Here is a 23,190-nt window from a genome sequence, read left to right as displayed (position 1 = left end):
GGTCCAAGGATGGTGTATGATGGGGCAATTAGTTGAGTGATTTTAGTGACATTGGCAAGAGGTCAAAGGTCAAAAGGTCAAGGTCAAATGCTAAAAATGTTGCTATTTCCCCCATATCCATGCAATGCCCGAAGGTATTTTCTTGAAACTATAGTGTAGATATGTACTGCATAAAGATTCTCCAGAAAGAGAGTTTCATGTCATAAGGTCAAAGGTCAAAAGGTCAAAGGTTAGGTGAAAATGTTACAATTTCACTTTTCTCACAAATGGTTCAATGTATCTTCATGGAATTTGGTACATACGCATGTACTGACTGGCAGGGATTATCTAGGGAATGTAGGGTCATGGGTCAATAGTCAGGGGTCAAAGGTCAACGTCAACTCTTCAAAATTTTACTATTTCCCTCATTTACTAGTATATGCAATGCTTGCATTATTATTTTTAAAACTTTATATACATGTATTACCTAATGGAGATTCTCTTGGAAATTTCCTGCCAGAAGGTCAAAGGTCAAAGGTTAAGGGTCGACGCCAGGTTTAAATGCAAAAAAAATCTATTTTATACTGTAATTACACTTTCTTCATACCTTGAAAATTACTCAATGCATAAATTTATAAAAGGGTCAGTCAGAAGTCAAGTAAAAATCCTCAATTCCCGAATATATACCTCCACTCTTTAATAGACAATTATTAAAGCAAACCTAGTTCAAGGAAAGTGAACATTCAAGATATTTCTGACAAACCTGTCATTTCAATGTTTTGCCAGTTATGTGAAACTGTCATCACACATTGTGAAGACATTGCACTGTACACCTATTGGGAGAATTATGCATTATTGCGGAGGCATCAGTCGCCATAGCGACATTTCTAGTTTTATCATTACATCTCGGTGTATGGAACATAGTCTCAGCACCTCACTAACTACTTGTATATTTTGATTGGTGTATATGACTCTGCTGCGTTGCGTGTGATCAGATTTGTGATATTATCTATTAAGTTGACGCCATCAAATTCAGCTCGTATCCATTGTCGGCTCCTCCTTTTCACTATCGTTGTATTTTGCCAATTTTCTCAATATTTCTGATAATGATTTGAACAGAAACAATAAAATTGGAAGGATTTATAGTCATATCGGCAATCAATACAAACTGGCAGAAGCAAAATCGTTATATCTACTTGCCCGAGAATTAGGTATGTAAAAGAATGACCTATTCCATACTTGTATATTTTATTGTTTGTTGAACAAACTAAGAGACGCTGCTTTCATTCACTCAGCAGATCCTGATTATGTTTTGGGAACACAGATTATTTGCAAAAGTATTATTCTGGGTTAGCCCTTCGAAAGTCTATATTTGAAACATGTTACATAATTTATACAAGAAATCAACGACGTGCCGGACACATTTTGAGGATGCTTTTGTTCAGGTGAATAATATACACCGAACATGAGATTATAATAGTTCGGGAAATTCATCGACAGCTAAACTCAAGTCCTTCAAATTTAGAATTCCTTGACGGGTCTTATGCTTTGGCGTGTCTTGTCTTGAGAAACCAAAATATCATAGAAGCATTTTAAATCAATGTGGAAATCTGTCATCTCAATCTAAAACTTTCGTAAACAATATGTCTGAAACACTCATTCCCGTTTATCATGTAGGAGATTATGCAGAATGAGATGCCGTCATCTCTTAGAGTATAATTCACACATATTACAAGCTATAGATGCTTTTCTTGTAAATTCCTCTTTTCCATTGTACAATAGTATATAAAGTTACAAAATAAGATTGTGTTATTTACTTGTTTATCAATAAAAAAAAACTGATATCATTATAGGCCATAATATTGTATCAATGTTTTGTATATCGTCGCTGGGGTGACTACTAAGACCTTGTATCTGCAATTTTGGTGAAAATGACTTTTTTTGGATTAATGGTCAAATTATGGGTTAAGTGATGCCCTGTCCAAATCCCAACTGTATTACTCCAAAAATGAAGCCACCACGGCATGTCAAAGGAAAGGCTTTCCCATTCACTGTAGTGCTTTGGCCGCCATGTTTTTTGGCTCTCCTGAACATTTGACATTTTGTAGATACGAGGTCTTGTCGCCCCAGCGAAAGTTCCCTATGTACTCATGTAAACGTTATGTTGAAGATCAATCACAAGAAAGCAGAAGTAACGACACTCAATGTTCAAAACCCTCAGAGTATATGCAGGCTAATAGAGAAGATCTTCCCACAATAGATGAATTTACTTATCTTGGAAGTATAGATACGATAACACACGGTGGCGGTGCAGGAGTAGACATTTAAAACCGCATGAATAAAGCAACGACTGCATTCTCTATGCTGAATCCCATTTGGAAATCTCTGCAGTTCAGCACCAAAACCAAGTAAATGATTTATCAAAGCTGTGTTCTCTCAAATTTCTGTATGGGCCAGAAGGTGCCAGGTAAAAATGGCAGAGGTAAAAATGTTAGAGGTAAAAATGGCAGAGGTAAAAATGGCAGAGGTAAAAATGGCAGGGGTAAAAATGGCAGGGGTAAAAATGGCAGAGGTAAAAATGGCAGAGGTAAAAATGGCAGAGGTAAAAATGGCAGAGGTAAAAATGGCAGGGGTAAAAATGGCAGAGGTAAAAATGGCAGAGGTAAAAATGGCAGGGGTAAATATGGCAGAGGTAAAAATGGCAGAGGTAAAAATGGCAGGGGTAAAAATGGCAGAGGTAAAAATGGCAGGGGTAAAAATGGCAGAGGTAAAAATGGCAGAGGTAAAAATGGCAAAGGTAATAATGGCAGAGGTAAAAATAGCAGAAGTAAAATGTCTGAAGTAATGAGAGCGATTTCGTCAGATATAAACTTATGAAGAGGTCTTGAATGGTATCCTAGTCAGAGCAAACTGTATTTATCGAATTAACAAATCCAAATTGCAGATTTTAAGAATACTTAGTATTGATTTAATTATGTTTTAAAAAGATTAGAGCACTCTCATTATTCTGAGTTTGATTCAAGTGCAGTGGCGTAATCTGTCTGTGTGCAGAGAAATAATAAACCAGCTAAGAGCCTAGTAGGCCTATGAGAAATTATCAATATTATTCATTATTATTATTATTATTATTATTATTATTATTATCATAATCATTACTTATCATTATAAGGGGGTTCCAACAATGCTGCAAAGCCCTTAAACAGTATAATCCTACGCTGTTTCGCCCAATGAAGTTATCACACACACACACACACACACACACACACACACACACACACGAACCCACTTTTGGTATAAACATATACGCAGATATACATACTCTCACATACACACTCTTACACAAACGAATTCCGCTCACGTCCAGGCTAGTATATTGTCATTACTTTTTATTTTTTGAACTGTTTAGTATAAAGAAGTGAAGGAGACATAGTCGGAGCAAACCGCTAATTTTTCGCCTGTTCAATATCATTTTCTCATATTCAGGTTTCGTAATAGGAGCCTATTTATCTCACAAGGCCTGATCACGACATAATGTAGAAGTAAAGATACAAAACGCAAAAAAAAAAACTACAGCAGATGTATCGGCAGACATAAGTAAGCTCTTGCAAATGATATCTTATTACATTGTTCAAGTATCACATGGCGCAAAAACAAATATCTCGAAGTTTAATGAACACTTTGTGGTCACTTTACAAACTTATGCCTATCAAAACTGGAGACGAACTTTAGCAATTAACTGTTCTAGTGAGAGTAAAAACTGATAGTTTGCCATGGGATTTCTTTCAATCATTATTGAACGAATCCGCTTGCGAAAAAAATGTGAATGTTTGATGCCTTTCAAACTTAGCTGTTGCTCCAAAGTCAGATTCCATTATGTTATCAACATGGTGTGTTGCTAAAGATTGGTAGATTCAGCCACCGAAAATGACGTTGTTCCCTCGTTATGCAACAACAGTAAGAAAATCCAATCCAATCCCATCCAGGTAGATTGAAATCACCGCCTATGACTACCATATTATGATCGCGATTCAATTTACACAGGGATCGCTGAAGCTCTGCAAGACTCTCTTTACATGTGCCGCGGGGAGAAATGTAACACTGCCCTTTTAAATTTCTCCCAGTGGTAACAAAAACAGTAAAAGATCCCTGTCAATTTTTCATACCTGCATGTCTGTTATCAAGCAATTTTATTTTCAGAAGTTTGCACACTTTTAGAAATACTTATGAACATACATGTGTATTATAGGACCTACCAGATCTAAAGTAAGTTTGATATTTTACTGACAAGATACCTGTAGAGCTGTATAGTGGTTAATAATATGTCCATTTTCAGGTGTACCGAGGCTCATCTTTTTACTGATATAATTGGATGGTTGACTGGCCGAGCATTTTTTAAGTTATGAGTGTCCCATATTTCTCCCCGTGTCCCATTTCTCCCCGGTCTCCCCCGTGCTTTATTTCAGGAGAAGGCACGAAAAGCGCGTATTGCGAGAAAGGTGTCAGAAACATGAAGGAAAAAAAATCTCTGTCACTTTTACCTCGTCCTCTTGCATTTTAACGACTAAATTTTTATCAATGGCATTTGTTTATCTCTAGCATTTTGACCACTGACATTTCGACCACTGACAACTTTACCTCTGACATTTTTACCACATAATTATTTACCTCTGCCATTTTTACCGCTGCCATTTTTACCTCTGCCATTTTTACCTCTGCCGTTTTTACCTCTGCCATTTTTACCTCTGCCGTTTTTACCTCTGCCATTTTTACCTCTGCCATTTTTACCTCTGCCATTTTTACCTCTGCCATTTTTACCTCTGCCATTTTTACCCCTGCCATTTTTACCTCTGCCATTTTTACCTCTGCCATTTTTACCCCTGCCATTTTTACCTCTGCCATTTTTACACCGAACCGGGTCAGAATGCTGGAGGATGACGAAGAGCGACATTCAGAAACTGTCAGTTTTTCACAACAAATCACTGAGGAAAAATTTTCGCATATTTTGGCCAAATGCAATACCAAATGAAGAGATTTATGACAAATGGCAGTTGGAATGCATGGACACAATCATCCAAAGAAGACGCTGGAGATGGATTGTTCATGTGTGCTCAGGAAGGAACAGGACAACATTACCAAGACAGCACTCCACTGGACTCCAGAAGGGCGGAGGAAGAGGGGGAGACCCCAAAACACATGGAGAAGAACTGTGGAGAGAGAGAGAGAGATGAGGGACCTGAACCACACCTGGTGCTGGAGGACACTACAGCGCCTGGCCATGGACAGAGCCAAATTAATGGCTGACTCTTGTTGCTGCCCTACGTGCCTGTGGCATAACGGGCAGTAAGTAAGTAAGCAAGTAAGTAAGTAAGCGTTATGTTTATTGCTTTGTATCACTTTATATGGAAATAAAATCATTTGACTTGAATTTGAATTGAACTGAATCGAATCTGGTACAAAATCAGGGAGAGAATCGCTAAAGGCCTTTGTTGCTTGTTTGATTTACTTCAATTACGCTTCCAAATACACCTGAATCATTACAACATGCACCCATATTATTTCTATCTTATCATAATTATTGAATGTCAATATGAACATGGTCCGTTATATTCCATTAAAGGACAAGTTCACCTTCATAAACATAAGGATTGAGAGAATGTAGCAATATTAGTAGAACACATCATTGAAAGTTTGAGGAAAATCAGACAATCCGTTCAAGAGTTATGAATTTTTGAAGTTTTTGTGCAGTACCCGCTGGATGAGAAGACTACTACAGTGTATGAATAACTTAGATGTCACATGCGTACAACAATATTAGGAAAATATAAAGAGAATTTCACAAAATTCCATCTTTTGAAAAAAGTACACATTCCCCTGACTCGTTACCGATAAATGTTATGGGTAATATTATTCCCCCTGCCTTTAGAAAGAGGCAAGTCAATTGCTCTTTTATTATGCGAAAAAAGTGAAAATATGTTGAATTTTCTTTTATATTTTCTTTATACTGTTGTACGCATATGACTCACAAGCTGTAGTAGTCTCCTCATCCAGCGGTTGCAACACAAAAATTTAAAAAATTCATAACTTTTGCATCGATTGTCCAATTTTCCTCAAACTTTCACTGATGTGTTCTACTAATATTGTTGCATTTTCTCAATCCTTATGTTTATGAAGGTGAACTTGTCCTTTAAGGTTTGAAGTGCTCGTTAAAAGGTTCGGGCTGCTATGTATTTTTTTTTTTAAGGAATTATCACGAGCAGAATGCCCCACGCATGGCAATTAACCCCGGCAATCAATAGATTTAGGTCAATTGGGTTTGGCCCAGGGTTTGGATTACAAGTCATGTGCATTCATTTATACACTAACATATCCAGTAACTTAATGTTTGCAAGTAACCAATGACAATCCAATGTCCATGTTCATACTTAAACAATAATCTTTGACCTCGAGAACTTTGCATGAACTCAAGGCAGCATCTTTACATTGTGCTACCATATCGCATTCTCTTGGACTTCAGACCTGACTCCAAGGCTAGAAATATCTATATTATAATATTAAATGGACAGTTTAGTGATTCTCAAACTTTTGTGTTTTGTTTTGTTTTGTTTTGTCTTGGTTAGAAGTACCAAAGTCCAATATATCTTCATCTCATGTATAGCATCCCCAAGTATAAATAGATACGTGTACGTAAAACCTACGTACAAAAAACAACCAAACAAACAACCAAACACCTTCTTAATTACTAGTATCATCCTGAGGAATATTATTACATCATCCAGAGCGCTTATGCGACGACGAATAAGAATCATTCAAACCTCTTCTTGGTTCTCTAGCTGTGTATATAAACTCATTTTCTTCACTACAGGCATCCAATCATTTTCATGCAATAATGTGTCAAAGACAAAAATTTTTCCACAAACACATGCATACATACACCTGTATAATACACACACATGCAATACACACTTTTTTTGATAATTCTTTATTCGAATTCCATTCAAATTCACATCACAGAAACAACTAGAAATGTCGCTATAGCGACTGGTAGGGCCTATGCCTCCGCCTTAATGCACTGTTCTCCAAATAGTTCTATAGCACAATGTCTTGACAATGTGTGATGACAGTTTCACATAACTGGCAAAATATCAAAATGACAGGTTTGTCACAAATGCCTTGAATTAAACTTTCCTTGAAGTAGGTTTATTTGGATGAATGGCTATACGCTGTCTAATAAGAGTGCAGGTATTTGGGGGTTTGTACCAAACTTTTGAAATAAGTTTAAAGAAGAAGTGAAATTTAGCACTTTCACTTGACCTTTGACCTTTTGACAAGAAACTTCCAAGAGAATCTGTATTGGGTAATAGATGCATACACCAAGTTTCAAGAAAAAAAATCCTGCAGGCATTGCACAGATAAGAGGGAAATAATGACATTTTGATGAGTTGACCTCTACCTTTGACCCCTGACCTTTGACCCATGATCCCTTAATTCCCTAAACCATAACTGCCAGTCAGTAAATGTATATATACTAAGTTCCATGAAGATACCTCCAAATATTTGTGAGATATGGAGAAAAAAGTGCAATTGTAACATTTTCACTTGACCTTTGATCCTTGACCTTTGACCTCATGACCCAAAACTCTCTCTGGGGAATCTTTATTTGGTAGTTCATGTATACACCAAGTTTCAAGAAAATACCCCAAGGCATTGCAGAGATATAGGGGAAATAGTGAAAGTTTGAGCATTTGACCTTGACCTTTGACCTTGAGCATGTGCATCTAAAAGTTGATAGGCACAACTTCGCCCACTCATACATACATGCCAAGTTTCATTAGGATACCTCTGACGGTTTTTTTGATACGCTGTCCACAAAATTGATTACGGACGGAAGGACGGATGGATGGACGGACGGACGGACGGACAGATGGACAACCCGAAAACATAATGTCTCCGGCGACACTTCGTGGCGGAGGTACAAGTATAAAAACAAAACATCATACAAAGACAAACTGCATTATTGTTTGTATCCACACACAGTACACATACATACAAACACACACACACACACACACACACACAAATAAATTCAGCAAAGTTTAACATCATGTAACGACAGAGCAAGTAATGTAAAGAACAGAAGTTTATTGTAGGCCCAATACAGTAGTCAAAGCAGAGTTCTCGTACAGGAGGAAGCCTCTGTATTAACATGGATACAAACAGTACTTTCACTGCATGCAAGAGTGCAGTGGTTTCAACAGATCTGTTGTTAATGCCATAAAATACAGATTGCTGAAAGAGTTGACCTATCAAACGTTGATAGACTAGTACAATCAAGGGAGCTTGAAAAGAAAATGACTCCCTTGGTGAAAACTCAGTCGGCATAGTTTTAATAAGACAGGTCTGATATGCTAAAAAAAAAATTCAAGAAGGCATCTCATGTGGTGTAATGAAAGAATCAAAAGTCAATCAAATGGTACACTGTATGCCTATCACTTTACAAGTACCACAGACCATGTGTATAATCCAGCTACATGTTTTTCTTTTTGTACTGTGCCTCAATAATAATCTGCAATGATTCACAGTGACACGCAGAACTGTATTATATAGGACAGGTCAGAAAGTTCATAATATACACAAGTGTGTACATTGTACATGTACGATGTCTATCCAAAGAAAATATACAGCACACAATGTACACGTACATGTAGGCCTACCTACAAACACTCACCACATGATATACAAATGACCCTTTGAATACTGTATTTGGGTCTGACATTATAAAAACAGAACTTAGGAATGGAAGCTGTACATCAACATAAAGAATCCATTCTCCGAAAGACAATTGGTCTGGTTTTCGATGGTATTGTGAATACATCTTGATATAAAAAATGGAATGATAATAAAGAGAAAGAAATTTGAGAGATAGTGCATAGTAGTCTGTGAAAAATATAAGCTTTGGTAAAGTTGATACTATCAAAAAATAATATAACCTGGAACATGACGTTTATTATATTATATTGAAACACTTCAAGTCCAGGTCACTGCTATGTATCAGAAAGTCTCATTATATGATATATATGCATCAAAAGATATATAAAGCAACATGAGTTTATCAAGCAAAATAACAGACAAAAGCTTTTAACACTTTTTTTGGTTCAAAATGATACTTTTGTGTGTTTTTTTTTTCAAAAAAATCCTAACACATGTCAAAAAATCTTTCTGGAAAGCATTTTCATTTCATCCATGAAGTAAACGGTACAACACATGGTATGTCAATGCAGGTGTACATAATGTATGTGTACCTTGGGTTCCAATTTGTACACTTGTTTAAAGGAGCTCACTAATCTTATGCTGAACTTTCAGTATGATATGCAATGTACCTAAGTTTGTCAGAACACATGGTACTATACAATATTGATATACAAGTACATTGTACATGCATTTTTAGCTATGTTAAATGCTACTGTCTTCTCAATTGCAGAAAGAGAGATATTTATACCCTTGCCTTCAACATATTGACAGATGTGCACTGAAAAATGGCAGGGTGACGAGAACAATTCAAAACAAAATTTGAAGTGTCCAACAATCTGACCATTATTTGAAGTTCCTTCAAAAGCTGGATGAAACGAAAAGCCCTGCATCAATGCATGTGATGCATTCAGCTTTGCAGATATATATTGCCATTATGCATAAAAACAATGTATTCAATACCCTGAACCAATAGATCCACTCACAAGTTTATCCTGATTCCATATTGTGTGCACAGCTCGAACAACACCTAAAATCTCAACTGATTACACTTCCCATACTATATTCTACAAGCACTGCATTACTGTAATGGTTTAACATCATTCCGTAAAGCTCAGTTCATAATACAACAGCAACCAAATGATATTTATACTACTGACCAGAGCAATGACATATTTACAAAGTACAATGTACATCTTTTTTTTTTTTCAAAAGATAAAAACACCACTTGCACGTGTGTAGGTTCTCATACACTTGCTCTTCCAAATCCAACCTCTGAAGAGGCCTGTCGACAAAATTTTGAATCCTGTTAATTCTAAAAATGAATTGCATTGTTGTTAAACATAGATAATCAAACAATGGAATACAATCAATTGCCAATATTTGAAGATCCACACTCAGTCACAGATTTAAAGTTCAGTGCTCTCCCATCAGTACATGAGACTTTTTTTAATACTTTTGATCAACATCTTTATCTATTTTGTTCAACTTTCAAAAGATCAACACAAACTGATTCAGGGCCCCGTCTTATAAAGCCTTCAAATCAATCACAAGACCCCAAATCAATCGCAACTTGCATTGCAGCACACACAAAACTTGTGATTGATTTCTATCACAAGTCTTTATAAGACAGGCCCCAGAATGCGACTTCTAAACAAAAGCAAATGATTTTTTCCCATCAGACTTGACAGTGAGGAAACTTGATTGTCCCATGACATCAGTAAAATGTAAAAAACACACAAAAAAAGAACATAAAAACCTTGCACTTCATGTCAACACATTAGGATTTTTTTCATTTGGATCAGTTCTCACTAGGAATCAATGATTGACATAATAAAAATACATTCCACAAAGTAAAATACTACGGTTTACATTGATTTTCGTGTACAGATTGTGATATTTACAAGTTTATTACATAGCAGATGCTATCTATCAATTACTTGAAAATACAAACGTTGAACAAGAAGTTCTCAATATTCTTGACAATATTACTGATAACATACAAATATGTACCTGAAAGTCTAAACCATAGAATGCTTAGAATGCATTAATACAGTATTCAAAATCAATGTACATGTATCAATGCAAATAAAGACCATACCCAGGACACAAGTTTTTCACACAGTGTGGACTACAACACTATACTTGTAGTGCATTTTACAATCTGATTTTCAGCGTCTTTTACCTTTGAGAACATATATTGTAAATTGGATCTCTGTCTACTGAAATATTGCAAGTTTAAACTTAAATGTGTACGAATGTGTAACAGACATAGTTCAGCATTCCGCCTTTAGTTTTGGGTGGACAAATTTGTATAATTTACAACCCAATTTGGGACATGAGAAGCAAAATATGTACGCATACAAGTTTCCTTTTAATCACTAATACTAGTGCTATGTATGCACGTTCATTGAAACTCCTTTTCTATGACTTTCAGTCCCTTCACAAACTATGTGACACAATTTTAGTACTGGCAATTAATGCTGGTTCCCCACTACAGTTTAACATGACACCATCCATTTCAGTATCGGATGAGTGACATAGTTATCCATGGTCAAATTTTAGTGTGGACGGTTTCTTGACAGACTCGTAGGGAACATTAAGAATTATACATGAATGTAGCATTTTAGCTCACTTTGAAATAAAGACTGGACTGTCTTTCTTTAGAGGGAGGAAAAAGCAGCACACAAATAATACTTGAAAACAAAACTTCAATTTTTCTGGTACATGGTTGCCAGTTAAAAACATGGTTTACCTCCAGACTGGAGACCCACTCCCCCCCCCCCCCCCCCCCCCCCCCCCCCCATTTTCAGCCTTGCAAAAAACATGCAAACACAGTAGAAGACCAAGGGCTGTTATGATTATTTGCTGCGGGCTAACCGCAGCAGCGACCCCATACGGACAAATACGTACCGTAAAGGGGTCGCACAGCAAGGCCTATCCTGTCACGGAAGCACCTGATATGGCTTAGCATTTACGTGACCAGAGACCAAAATACAGGGTTTTATACTGAAATTAGTAGCCTTACTCTTAGATAAGATACTTACAATCACAGCAGGCGAAGTCGATTTACAATATGATCTGTTTTGAGAGCCCTGTGAAAGAGTTTATCCGAGGGTTTTAAAGTCCTACCGCATTTCGTATTGTGGTACGACTTACACAGCGCATGCGCGAATATGGATAAAACGTAGCACATACTATAATACGCAATGTATGCGTGTGGAAAATAACCCGGACGGCTCGCTGAGATCTGAAATGAATATTCATGAGATGTAACAAAAAAGAACGCATGCTGGGCGCTGATTTACTATCGGGCCTACCGGCACTTATTAATTTCGTTTTTAAAGCACATTTTGAATGTGTGGTTCATTATTTATTTGCAATAAAGGAAGTGCACACATAATGAACATCTGGAGATATGACGGATTAAGAAAATAACAGGTGATTTTCATGATAGAGGGTATGTTTGTTTCTTTGTTTGTTTCTTTATTTGTTTGTTTTTTAACAGTCTGCAGGGGCAATGTCCCAGATGTCTCATCTATAAATCAAGTTTCCTTTCACACTGTAAAATGTTGTACATTCACAATGGGCTCCACTCACAAGCTCTGCTTCTTGGGGACTCATATTCATTTTTGCTTCATGTTTATTATCTGCTGTGATTTGATTTGAATACACTTCTGTTACATACATGTCTTGTCTATTTTCAATGTTTCAGGATTGTTTGATTATTTATTAAAGAGACCTTTCTTTTTTCAAAGAATTCCACCGTATGGGAATCCTTTCCTGTCTTTTTCTTTCGGGCATGTCACTTGCTGTTTGATTGTGTGTGTGTGTCTGCACGCATGTGTGTTTAATGATTATTTGTGTGTAACAAGTTGGATGAACTGGAAGCTAAATTTCTATGTACTGTGATATACAGATCAATAAAGTTGACTCTGAGTAGTCCTTCATTTTCTTCATTCATTCATTCATTCATTCATAGCAATGGGACAAGAAGTGTCTTCCGAAATTTTTATATCAGAATGTCATTATTTCCTTTTTTTTAAAATCTGATTTTATCATTTTTGCAGTGTTCTCCTGGATTTTTTTTTTCATTCTCATGAAATATAGATAAAGTTTTAGACTGGCTTTCATCTTAAAGGTATGATGGATTGGTTAATGAAAAACTAGAAAGTAACCCTTTCAGATCCATCCATATGGTCATGGGGATTGTATTCCACTGCTCCCTATGTCATTTTCAAAACATTTAGTGTCTTTTTTTTTGCACTATTATCGACACTATATCTAATAACACTATACACTCAATTATAGCTTCATATTGATATTGTTATTTATACATACGAGTGTGTGATACACCTTTTATGTATTGGTGATGGTAATGTACAAGCATATTCATACACTTATTCTCTTCCTTCTCATTCGCATTAGGAATAAAATAAGCACTAAATTATTATGTCATGTCCCTAGTACTCATTCTCATGATCGTGATACTATATACCTGGGGAGGGAAGGTGACAATAATGCAAGCCTTTCTATTCGTGTTCAATCAATAATCATTTTTCCTTATCTCATAACCATGCTTGCTTTAATTGATCGATATTTTAATATTATTAATATGTCATCAGAACCTGCCTTGCTTGATAAATTATATAAGATTATGATAGTGATATAATGATTATCATTATCATGATTTGAAATATCTAATCATAACTAGTACCCTGTATGGCTTCAGTTTGCTACTTTCACTGTACTTATTGATGCCATTGCATACTCACTTTATCCAAGATTTGGTGATGGAAACCAAAACAAACGCTCTTGCCAAACCCTGTTGGCAATATCATTAAGGTGTCCTTCTGTTTCACTGTGCTTTCCATTATTTCTACCTGCTCCTCTTTAAACTTAATTCCAGCCTCCTCCTCTAATTCCTTGATAGCATCTTTGAACTCCATGATGATGATACTGATAGCTATGAATGGTCCGAGAACTACGAGCAACATTGTACATATGTACATATATGGCAGATGACGTAAACATGAATATTCATTTGCGCATGCCCAGATCAATTTACTTACGTGATATTTTCAAAATGGCGAGCGGCAGTGTCGATAGTGTCGAGTGGGGTTCCAGCAAAGATGATGGCGATTTCTCTTGTTTTCGGAGGTAATGGTGAGTAATACATAGTCGGCTAAAATATTCAACATTATGGTATTACAACATGTGGCTTTTTGTTGCGAATCCATGTGTCGTTTTGAACGGTGAGTTTGTGACAGAATTGTACGCGTCGCAGTACTTCCTAAAAATCGCATGGGATGCTTCGGGGCGCTGTTACTGTGTTACAGCGCCCCGCGACGGGGTTAGCTGCGGGCCTACTTTTTCGCCAAACCCTGGAGGAGATCAACGGGAAGGGGAAAGATAATGGTAGAATTCTTTTCTGCAGCGATGGAATTCAGGGTCTGGAGATAGCGCAGTTGAAGGGCGGTGGGGGACTCAGAGATGGTGTCAGCAGCTTCCTTCAGGGCACGCGAAGCATTCTGCTCTCCTTCCGCTGCGATGATCTTAGCCCTGGCATCCCTTGTAGCCTCAGCTTCGGCAGCCATGGCCCTCTGCAGTTGCACTGGGAGGCGGACATCTTTAATCTCGACACGCTCAACCTTGACACCCCAGGGGTCAGTGGCCTCATCAAGAGTGGACTGCATGAAGTGGCTGATTCCTTCCCGATCAGCAAGAATCTCGGCCAGGGTCTTCATTCCGAGCACATTTCGCAGTGTGGTCTGAGCCAGGAATTGCGTGGACTTGTTGGCATCCTCGACCATGGCAATGCTGATGGAAGCGTTGCTGACGCGGTAAAACATAACCGCATCGACCGATATGGTCAAGCTATCTCTAGTGAGGATTTCTTGAGGGGGAACATCATAGGAGACTGTGCGGATATCAACCTTGTGGTAGTCTTCAACACAAGGCAGCACACAGAAGATGCCAGGCCCTTTGGCACCTCCAGACACCAGACGCCCCAGTCTAAAGATGACCGCTCTTTCATATTGCTGCACAACTCTGAAGATGACAAAGAGGGAAAAGGGCAGGGTGCAGATGACGAGAAAGATGGAACAAATTGCCAAGATGATGTAGCAGCAAGTTATTCCATTGCCGTTATCGTCAGTTATAATTTGGGGTTCATTTTGCTGTTGACTCGATGGGCCTGCGCCGCCTTGCTTGTCAGAATATGATGCCATTTCTACGAGACCTTGCTGCTCTTGGTCGGGTGTAACTCGATTGCTCATGTGCATGGATACCAGTCAGACAGAAGAGTGAACTGTAAACAGCCGACACAGAAATGCAGAGGTTAATGTTCTTGTTGCTTGTATGCGAATTACAGCTCAGAGCCGAGGGACAACTTCTTTACAAGTCCTATCGTCCGGGAGTGACAACAACCCTGGAAAGAGAGTGGCGCAGCTCAGTTGGTGCAAACGTACAGTACAGTCCAACACCTGTTGTAGGTCATCAATAGCCACACGGCATGCACGACGAGGCCGAGGCGACTGCGCACATCAGAGTATCTGGGTCCAGGCAGCTAGAGACCGTCAACCTCGAAAGAATGGTGCCCTGCTGACGACCGCAGTCTGGAAATTATAAGTTCGACAGCTGTAGGTCGAGTTCACAATTAAAAGTACATGTACTTAACGTTCCAAATCAGTTGTTTTAGAACACCGGGATCCGATGCTATGGGTGTGGCCAAGGGCGCCGGGCGCTTCCGTCCGTTGTTGCTCGGCAACCTGTCGATGTCGCTGGTTGTACTACTGTGTGCATACGTACACACTACCACGTCAACCGACAATCAATGCAACCTAAACGTGCCAGGCAGCACCAATGCTTAGCTTTTAATACGCATGCAAATGCAGCCATAGTAAAGCAGCCTGTACAAACATCGAGTAGCTCCATGGTACAAACAACGCGTCTCGCGTCAATGGTTTCCGGAGCTATTGTGGCGCCCCAACACAATTAAAATAGAATTGACGGCACCGAGTTACATAATTGGTATGGAAGGTGAAAAAAGCTCCATAACCATAAGACCTCACACCTATTAATAGAACGGACCATTTAAAATCGCACACACCTTGTTTTATCAAACAGACTATCTATTAACAGGTCCTAAGGAATTGAGGGTAAATTATCAGTGATATATTAAAAAAATAGCAATACTGGCCTGATAATTAGGCCTACCTGCTGTTGATGATGGGGGGGGGGGGGGGGGGGGTTAACCTCTGCATAATAACAGTCCAAAGCACCTTATAGGGCCTACATGGGGAAAAAGTGAGTGTGTAAGAACCCTAGCCTTCACTGAACACACCTACATGATTGAGTATTCAACATTTCTTGGGAATTTGTGGACATGCATCTTAGGTGGGTTATGCAATATATCAATTCTTTCCTTTTTGTTTTTTATTATGAATCTCGTATTAAATATTTGAACATTGTAATTTTCTATCAGGGCATCGTAAAACAGTTTATGTGTCCTGTGAATCTGCACAGTGCAAAATCTCTGAACATGCTATCCTTCTCATATTACATAAGCCGCGTACTGGAACGCATCGTAACTATAAGGCCAAGTAAAAAAAGAAACCAGTTTCTCGTCCTCGCGCGCATCGATTTTGGCCGCCGCATCGATTTTTTTACTATTTACTATTTTCAAAATGGCGCTGAAAATACCAAGAAATTCATAATTCTCGTCCCAGCCCGCTCCCCGCCCGCATCGATTTTCAGTTGCCGCATCGACTTTTTTGATATTTACTATTTTTTCGGCCGCCGAAAAAAAAAAAAAAGATCGACAATTCACCTACCAATCGTGACGTCTCATTTCTAATTTTTACGCCTTGCGTCCTCTACTTAGCTGTAGACTGTATATAGTACAGCTGTAGCTTCTGTAGTGCGTATGTAATAACGCATGCATTTCACACTGCGAGCTCGGCCGATCGGCAAGAAGGAATGACCCACAAAGCAGTCGAAATGTAGTTGGATGGGCGGCGGGCCGGCCTGGGCTGTGATGTACAGCGCACTCGGTACGTCGTGAACGCGATAGCGGCAACTTTTTTGCGAACAATCGCTGATATTCCACGCATATTTCGCGCATTGTTCGTATTTTTCCCCGTTTCTCATATTTTAAGCGGATGAATTGTACTGAACAAATGCTTGTGAGGATTGTACGGTATCGAGTTTGTATACATTTTCATGTCATTGTGACTATGTGCATGTGTGTGCAGTGTCGGAAGGTACGGTGCCAGTGCAGTGGCCGTGCCGCACCGTATATCGGCAAAGTGTGCGTGTTTGTAGCTGTCCAGGGTCCCCATCCCCTGGTCTGTCACGGCGATGTATTCTATTTTGAAGAGAAAATGAATGCGCTTTTCCAGCAAATGTAGAATTATTAAATGGGTGTATCTACAAAATGAATAACTTTTCCACGGATTCTGGTTTGTCTCGTATTTCTGCGGGATACTTTTCTTCACGATGTAAATTCATGGACACAGCCGTGAGTGGTATCATCTGTCTGTAGTGTCCGTCATACAATCATTCATCATCCAAATAATGAGTGATTATCAAATGTCTTTTTAGAACATGAAGAAACATCTTAAAATGTTTAATGCTAGAATGCCATATCAGCATCATTTTGACATCCATCTGCAATTGTATATACAAGCCAGTTTCCAGTTGAATGTGCTACAATTGTACTGTGAAGAACTGCATATACATACCAGCTGTGTGGACACAAAAAGTCACAAACACCAATAAATAAAGCAGTGTTTTGAATATCATGGAATTTATTTCAATCGTACATTTGTTGAAATACATGTTTTATATCTGTTTCAATTAATCATAATGATTATGTTGAATGCCTTTTGGATACTTGCAGATAATGTGATTGTAAATATGCGAAGATATGTGGAAAAATAAAGTACCTCGGATAAGGAAAATAGAAAAAAAAATCTGTTTCAATTAATAGCACAATACATCAGAATTGCAAGTACACTGGTATGAGAAAAGCCATTAGGCCTACAACACTAAATACCAGTATTAAGATGGTCATTTTCCCTTGACATCTGTAGTGGAAAGAAAAAGCAAATGTATTTCTGCATGCATGAAGTTTCATTTCAAGTATGGCAAATATATCTATTTGTTTGAAAATGCACAGAGTGCAGGCAAGACGTACACTTGGGACCTGGTCTCATAACACAGCTACCAGAGTGATATTTCATTTCATAAATTGAATATAGAAAATTGTAAAGCCCTCTCTCGTTACCTTTCTCAGAATTACCGGACGAGAAACACATATTACTTTCATTTTGACGATACTCGAAAAAATAGTAAGATATCAAATAGTAAGGACCTCCCTCATCGCCTTGCTCAAAAAACCCGGACGAGAAACTACTTTCTTTTTTTACTTGGCCTAACTGCCATGATACAGTATTGTAAATGCACCCCTGTATTTTAACAGACAGTCTGGGAGTAACAATAGGCCCATCTTAAAACTAAATTAATGAACACGCCTTCAATGTTTATACATTCTTTTTAGATATCCAAACAACCTGTAGACATATGTCATGTATAATTATCACAAAAACGAAATAATAATCCATCTCATTTCATATAACATACTAACAGGCATAATGAACACACGTTGTTTCATAAGAGCTTAGAAATGAAAAATGGAATGGTTGTTAAAAATGAACTTGTATATTATGATGAGGTCCCATTCAAAACTTAGGAAGAATATATATATATGTATAATATATATATATATATATATATATATATATGTATATATATATATATGTATAATATACATATATATATGTATAATATATATATATATATATATATATATATATATATAATATATAATATATATATATATATTATATCTGCACAGTGCAAAATCTCTGAACATGCTATCCTTCTCAGATTACCGTAAGCTGCTGAACATGTTCTTTTATATTCTCATATATAATATATATATATATATATATATATATATATATATATTTATAAGTATTAGTAAACGTATAAAGCAAATTAAAATGTGCAAAAATATGCATTATCAATAGCCATAATAATAAATAGACTTGAAACATGACAACCCACACAGTAAAGAGCGCACGAAATGAAGGAAATGAAGCAAATTTAGTGGGACAGAGGGAGAGAGAGAGAGAGAGAGAAGAAGAAGAAAGATAAGCGAAAAGCAGGTCAGCACATCAGCAATGCAGGGTGAAATACAACGCAAAATTTCAATTCGGATTGACTGACAAAGGGTTGAGAAAACATAAGTTATGGAGAAATCCCATTAAGTTTGTACATGCAGCCAAATCTTTCATAGTTTTTTTTTTCAAGATAATTTTATCATTTAGCACGACTTTCGAGTAAAAAAAGGACTATAGATCAAAATACTGGCGCTATTCTCATCGCAGTCTTGCTTAGCACACACGCTTGTTCAAGATGTAGATAAATGAAGATTTTGGGTTGTTTTCACATTGCCTCTCACCCCCCGCCTTCAAGCAGGATAAGAGCGAGAAATTTTTCTCTATCTAAGAGATGGCGCTATCACACGGCTTACTACGAGGTTCTATCGGAACTCTAGACTTGTTTGACGCAGTGGCGTTTATGGAGTATTCGATACCTGCTCTTGTTGATAGCGCCTGGTCGGCCATTATATTGTCTCCATGTCTCACACCTGTTGTTGTTTTTTTTTTTCAATGAGAAACATGTGAAATACATGTCTCACACCTATTGTTGTTGTTTTTTTTCAATGAGAAACATGTGAAATACAAAACAAAGTGTACAAATATTCGTTTTCATTTCATTCCATATCATTGTTCCGTCGAGCAAGCTTACGCTTTATGCTCCTTGGAAGCGCCTAACCGACTGAGAAAAAAAAAGGTCATTAACCCTTTCTGTGCCAGGGGTTTTGGATAATGTGTACTATGCTATGGGGTTTTCTTTGCCAATCAGAGAGCAAAGCACACAAAGGGTTACTGTACCATGTGTACAATTGAGTCAATACATACATGTATACGAACTGGCTTATTCTCTAAATACACAAACTGAAATCACAATCATACACTTTTACCCTCAAACAACCTTTTCAGTGTGTAACTGTATGATAGTTATAGGCCCTATTATGTTCGATTGAAAAGCCAACTTCACCGAAGATTAACGATTTTTTTTTTTTCTGTTAACTTCGTTACTGCAAATCCAAATTCAATGCGGTCTAAACATACGCATAAAATTAACGTATATCATTATTGTATCTCTCTAAAAAAAAAATCGAGTGAAAATTTTCACTCTAAAAAGAGTGAATACAAAAAAAGAGTGAATTTCGAGTGAAATTGGAGTGAATTTTGAGTGAAAATGCTCAACTGTTTTGGAGTGACGTCAGGGATCACTCGAAGATTTTGGAGTGATCCCTGACGTCACTCCTAAATGAGTGAAAATGAACATTTTCACTCAAAATTCACTCCAATTTCACTCGAAATTCACTCTTTTTTGTATTCACTCTTTTAAGAGTGATTATTTTCACTCGATTTTTTTTAGAGAGTATAGTGCTGAACGTGTTTGATTTCACCAGCCCTGACTTATCTCACTATCATGATGACATCGATGATTTCACTGTCGTTTTCAGCATAATATTATGTCTATTTTACAATCAGATTGACAGAATATAGGCCTACCGACATCTTTTTCCTTTGCTATATTTTTGTCTGCTCTTCGGACCAGACTGGACAGGTATACTGGAGGCTGATGGAAGAAGAGCGACGTGTCGCTTCCCTCAATCAAAATATTCCGAAAAATTGAGTCTATTATATTACAGTCGTGTCACCCCAGATAACTATACTGACGATAATTCTTATAGATTTAAATTTGTAGGTATTTTGATGATCTCAAATTCATAAATTGCTTTATGATCCTTCTTCATAATTTCTCTTTTAGTAAAAACATATTATTAATCTCAAAATCTTCCCCGCGACATTTAAATTCCCATTCAAAGTAAGTGTCTAGAGTATAAATGCCATTCAATATACGAAGATGCAAATGTTTTATTCAAATGTTTTCTCAGATTCGTTGATCGCTTTGATGATCCTATAATAGTTCATAATTTCTCCTTCATCAAAACGGTGTCGTCTCAAGATTCTCCCTGCGACATCAACTTCTCATTCAAAGCGAAGTGTTATGACCCACATGTCACTCAGATGTAATACGAACAAAATATCTGTGCCCCATTATTTGACATAGATTTATTTGTCTACGATCCTTGTTCAATCTATACTTTACCAAAAACTATTTTAACCTCAAGATTATCACTGCTACATTAATTTCTCATTCAAAGCAAAGCAACCTACGTACGCTGCTCAACACAATAAGAAGACTCAAACTTGGATTCAGTGTATAAAGGAAAGTTCTACTACTTTATTACATCATCTCATTAAATAAATCGTACAAACAGTGCGGAAGCTGTACAAAGACAACTAGTACATCGTTGAAGAATTCAAGAAAGGAATTGCACATCATAGAAGTAGAATCGTTTACGCATGCTTTTATGAGACAGTGACAATACTATTAAAACACATCAGATGGTAAAACGTTATGTGTAAAATAAATCGAAGTGACGATGTCAGAGTCTCAATATGCTAGGATTAGCACCAGGTGTGAGCATGGTAAGCAACTTCGCAGAATAATAGCAATAACAATCACAATAATAATAATAATAATAATAACAATAATGAAATAATAATAATAATAAGTCTTATTTACCCAGGGTAGCCTCTGAAGTGTTGCCACTGCTCTACCAGAGGGCCCTGCTATTATTATTACCCTAGCGTTTCCAGGTATACCCATTTAAAGGACAAGTTCAACTTCACAGACATGTGGGTTGAGTGAATGCAGCAATATTAGTAGAACACATCAGTAAGAGTTTGAGGAAAATCCGACAATCCGTTCAAAAGTTATGAATTTTTAAAGTTTCTACTCAGTCATGGCTGGACGAGAAGACTACTATAGCTTGTGATGTCACATGAGTACAACAGTATAAAGAAAGTATAAGAAAATTCACCTTATTTTCACTTTTCTCGCATAACAAAAGAGCACTCGACTTCTCTCTTTCAGAAGGCAAGGGGAATAATATTATCCTTAACATACATCAGTAACAAGTCCAAGACATGTGCACTTTATTCAAAAAGTAAAATTTTGTGAAATTCTCTTTTTATTTTCATTATCGTTGTACGCATGTGACATCACACACTGTAGTAGTCTTCTCATCCAGCAGCAATTGCGCAGATACTTAAAAAATTCATAACTTTTGAACGGATTGTCGGATTTTCCTCAAACTTTCACTGATGTGTTCTACTAATATTGTTGCATTCACTCAATCCATATGTACATGAAGGTGAACTTGTCCTTTAAACATCTGGGTCGAGAGGGACATAGTGGGTAAAACATCTTGTCCAAGGACGTGAGCATGCCACTGGGCGGGATTCGAACTCGGGTCCTCCGATCAGGATTCGGGAGTCTTATCCACTATGCCACAGCGCTCCATGAGCAGGTGGTTTGTTTTTTTTCATAACCAGTTTCCATGGCAATGAATAACTTGTTGCCATCCCACTTTGGCATTCTATTAAGGTAATCATTACAGTAGTGACATACGTTTTGTTTCAAAACAAGAGAAATTCTCCTGTAATGCGCTTACGACTGGAATGCCTCCGCGCCTTCGCACGTAATCACTCTAATAATCCCTGCGGGCGCAGGATCTTTCAAAACTTTTGAACTGTAATCTTGAGGGTATATAATTATAATCCCTAAAGCCCCTTTGAAACAAGGGAATATAATTCTGGCTTATGAAATACCCTTCTTAGCAGATGACAATCCAAATTAAACTTGCTCTTCCTTAGATCTATACAGCTAGACATGGCATTTAACCAAATTTCAGTGACCTTTTACTTTTATCTATTCGTTATCCTTCCTATAAGAAGGAAATGACATGAATTATAGTCACAAAATAATAGATGGAACAGAACTATAATCTGATTGTCATGTGATGAAATTATACAAATTAATGAAGAAGTCAGTCTAAGATATGCATCTTCTTTATACAAGAAGAACTCTTATATATTTTAAAGAATAAAGTGCAAATATATAAACCTTACATTGCATGATAATAATTATGCGTGACATGACTATGTAGATATGCAAATATTTTATATATACAATTACGATTTTGAAACTTCATAACTATTCGTACTGTATCACTTCAAATGCCCATGGATAATATACAAACCCATACACATTTTCACAAAGGAATGGCTGGGTCATTAATCACACAGTGGTCATGTTTAAAGGAGCTTGTAAAAAGAATTAATCATAATAATTGGGAATCGGGTAATAGTACATGCACTGACGCAGCTGAATTTCTACGCCCACTTCTGCATC

The 23,190-nt window shown here is 37.3% G+C and overlaps 1 protein-coding gene across 1 annotated transcript; it reads right to left on the bottom strand.

Annotated features, from left to right (window-relative positions):
* Positions 1-14,090: 14,090 nt before the first annotated feature.
* On the bottom strand, positions 14,091-15,343 carry LOC139716739 (band 7 protein AGAP004871-like). The gene has a single exon (XM_071628270.1). The coding sequence runs from the start codon at positions 15,006-15,008 to the stop codon at positions 14,091-14,093; it is 918 nt and encodes a 305-aa protein (XP_071484371.1). The 5' UTR covers positions 15,009-15,343.
* Between the last annotated feature and the right edge of the window lie 7,847 nt (positions 15,344-23,190).

Source organism: Diadema antillarum, unplaced genomic scaffold, assembly GCF_040938485.1.
Source record: "Diadema antillarum isolate AM-2024a unplaced genomic scaffold, OU_Dant_1.0 scf00000069, whole genome shotgun sequence".
Lineage (NCBI taxonomy): Eukaryota > Metazoa > Echinodermata > Echinoidea > Diadematoida > Diadematidae > Diadema > Diadema antillarum.
This window is presented reverse-complemented; position numbering and strand designations above follow the sequence as displayed.

Coding starts and splice junctions, on each gene's coding strand:
- LOC139716739 (XM_071628270.1), bottom strand. CDS start 15,008: ATGCACATGAGCAATCGAGTTACACCCGACCAAGAGCAGCAAGGTCTC.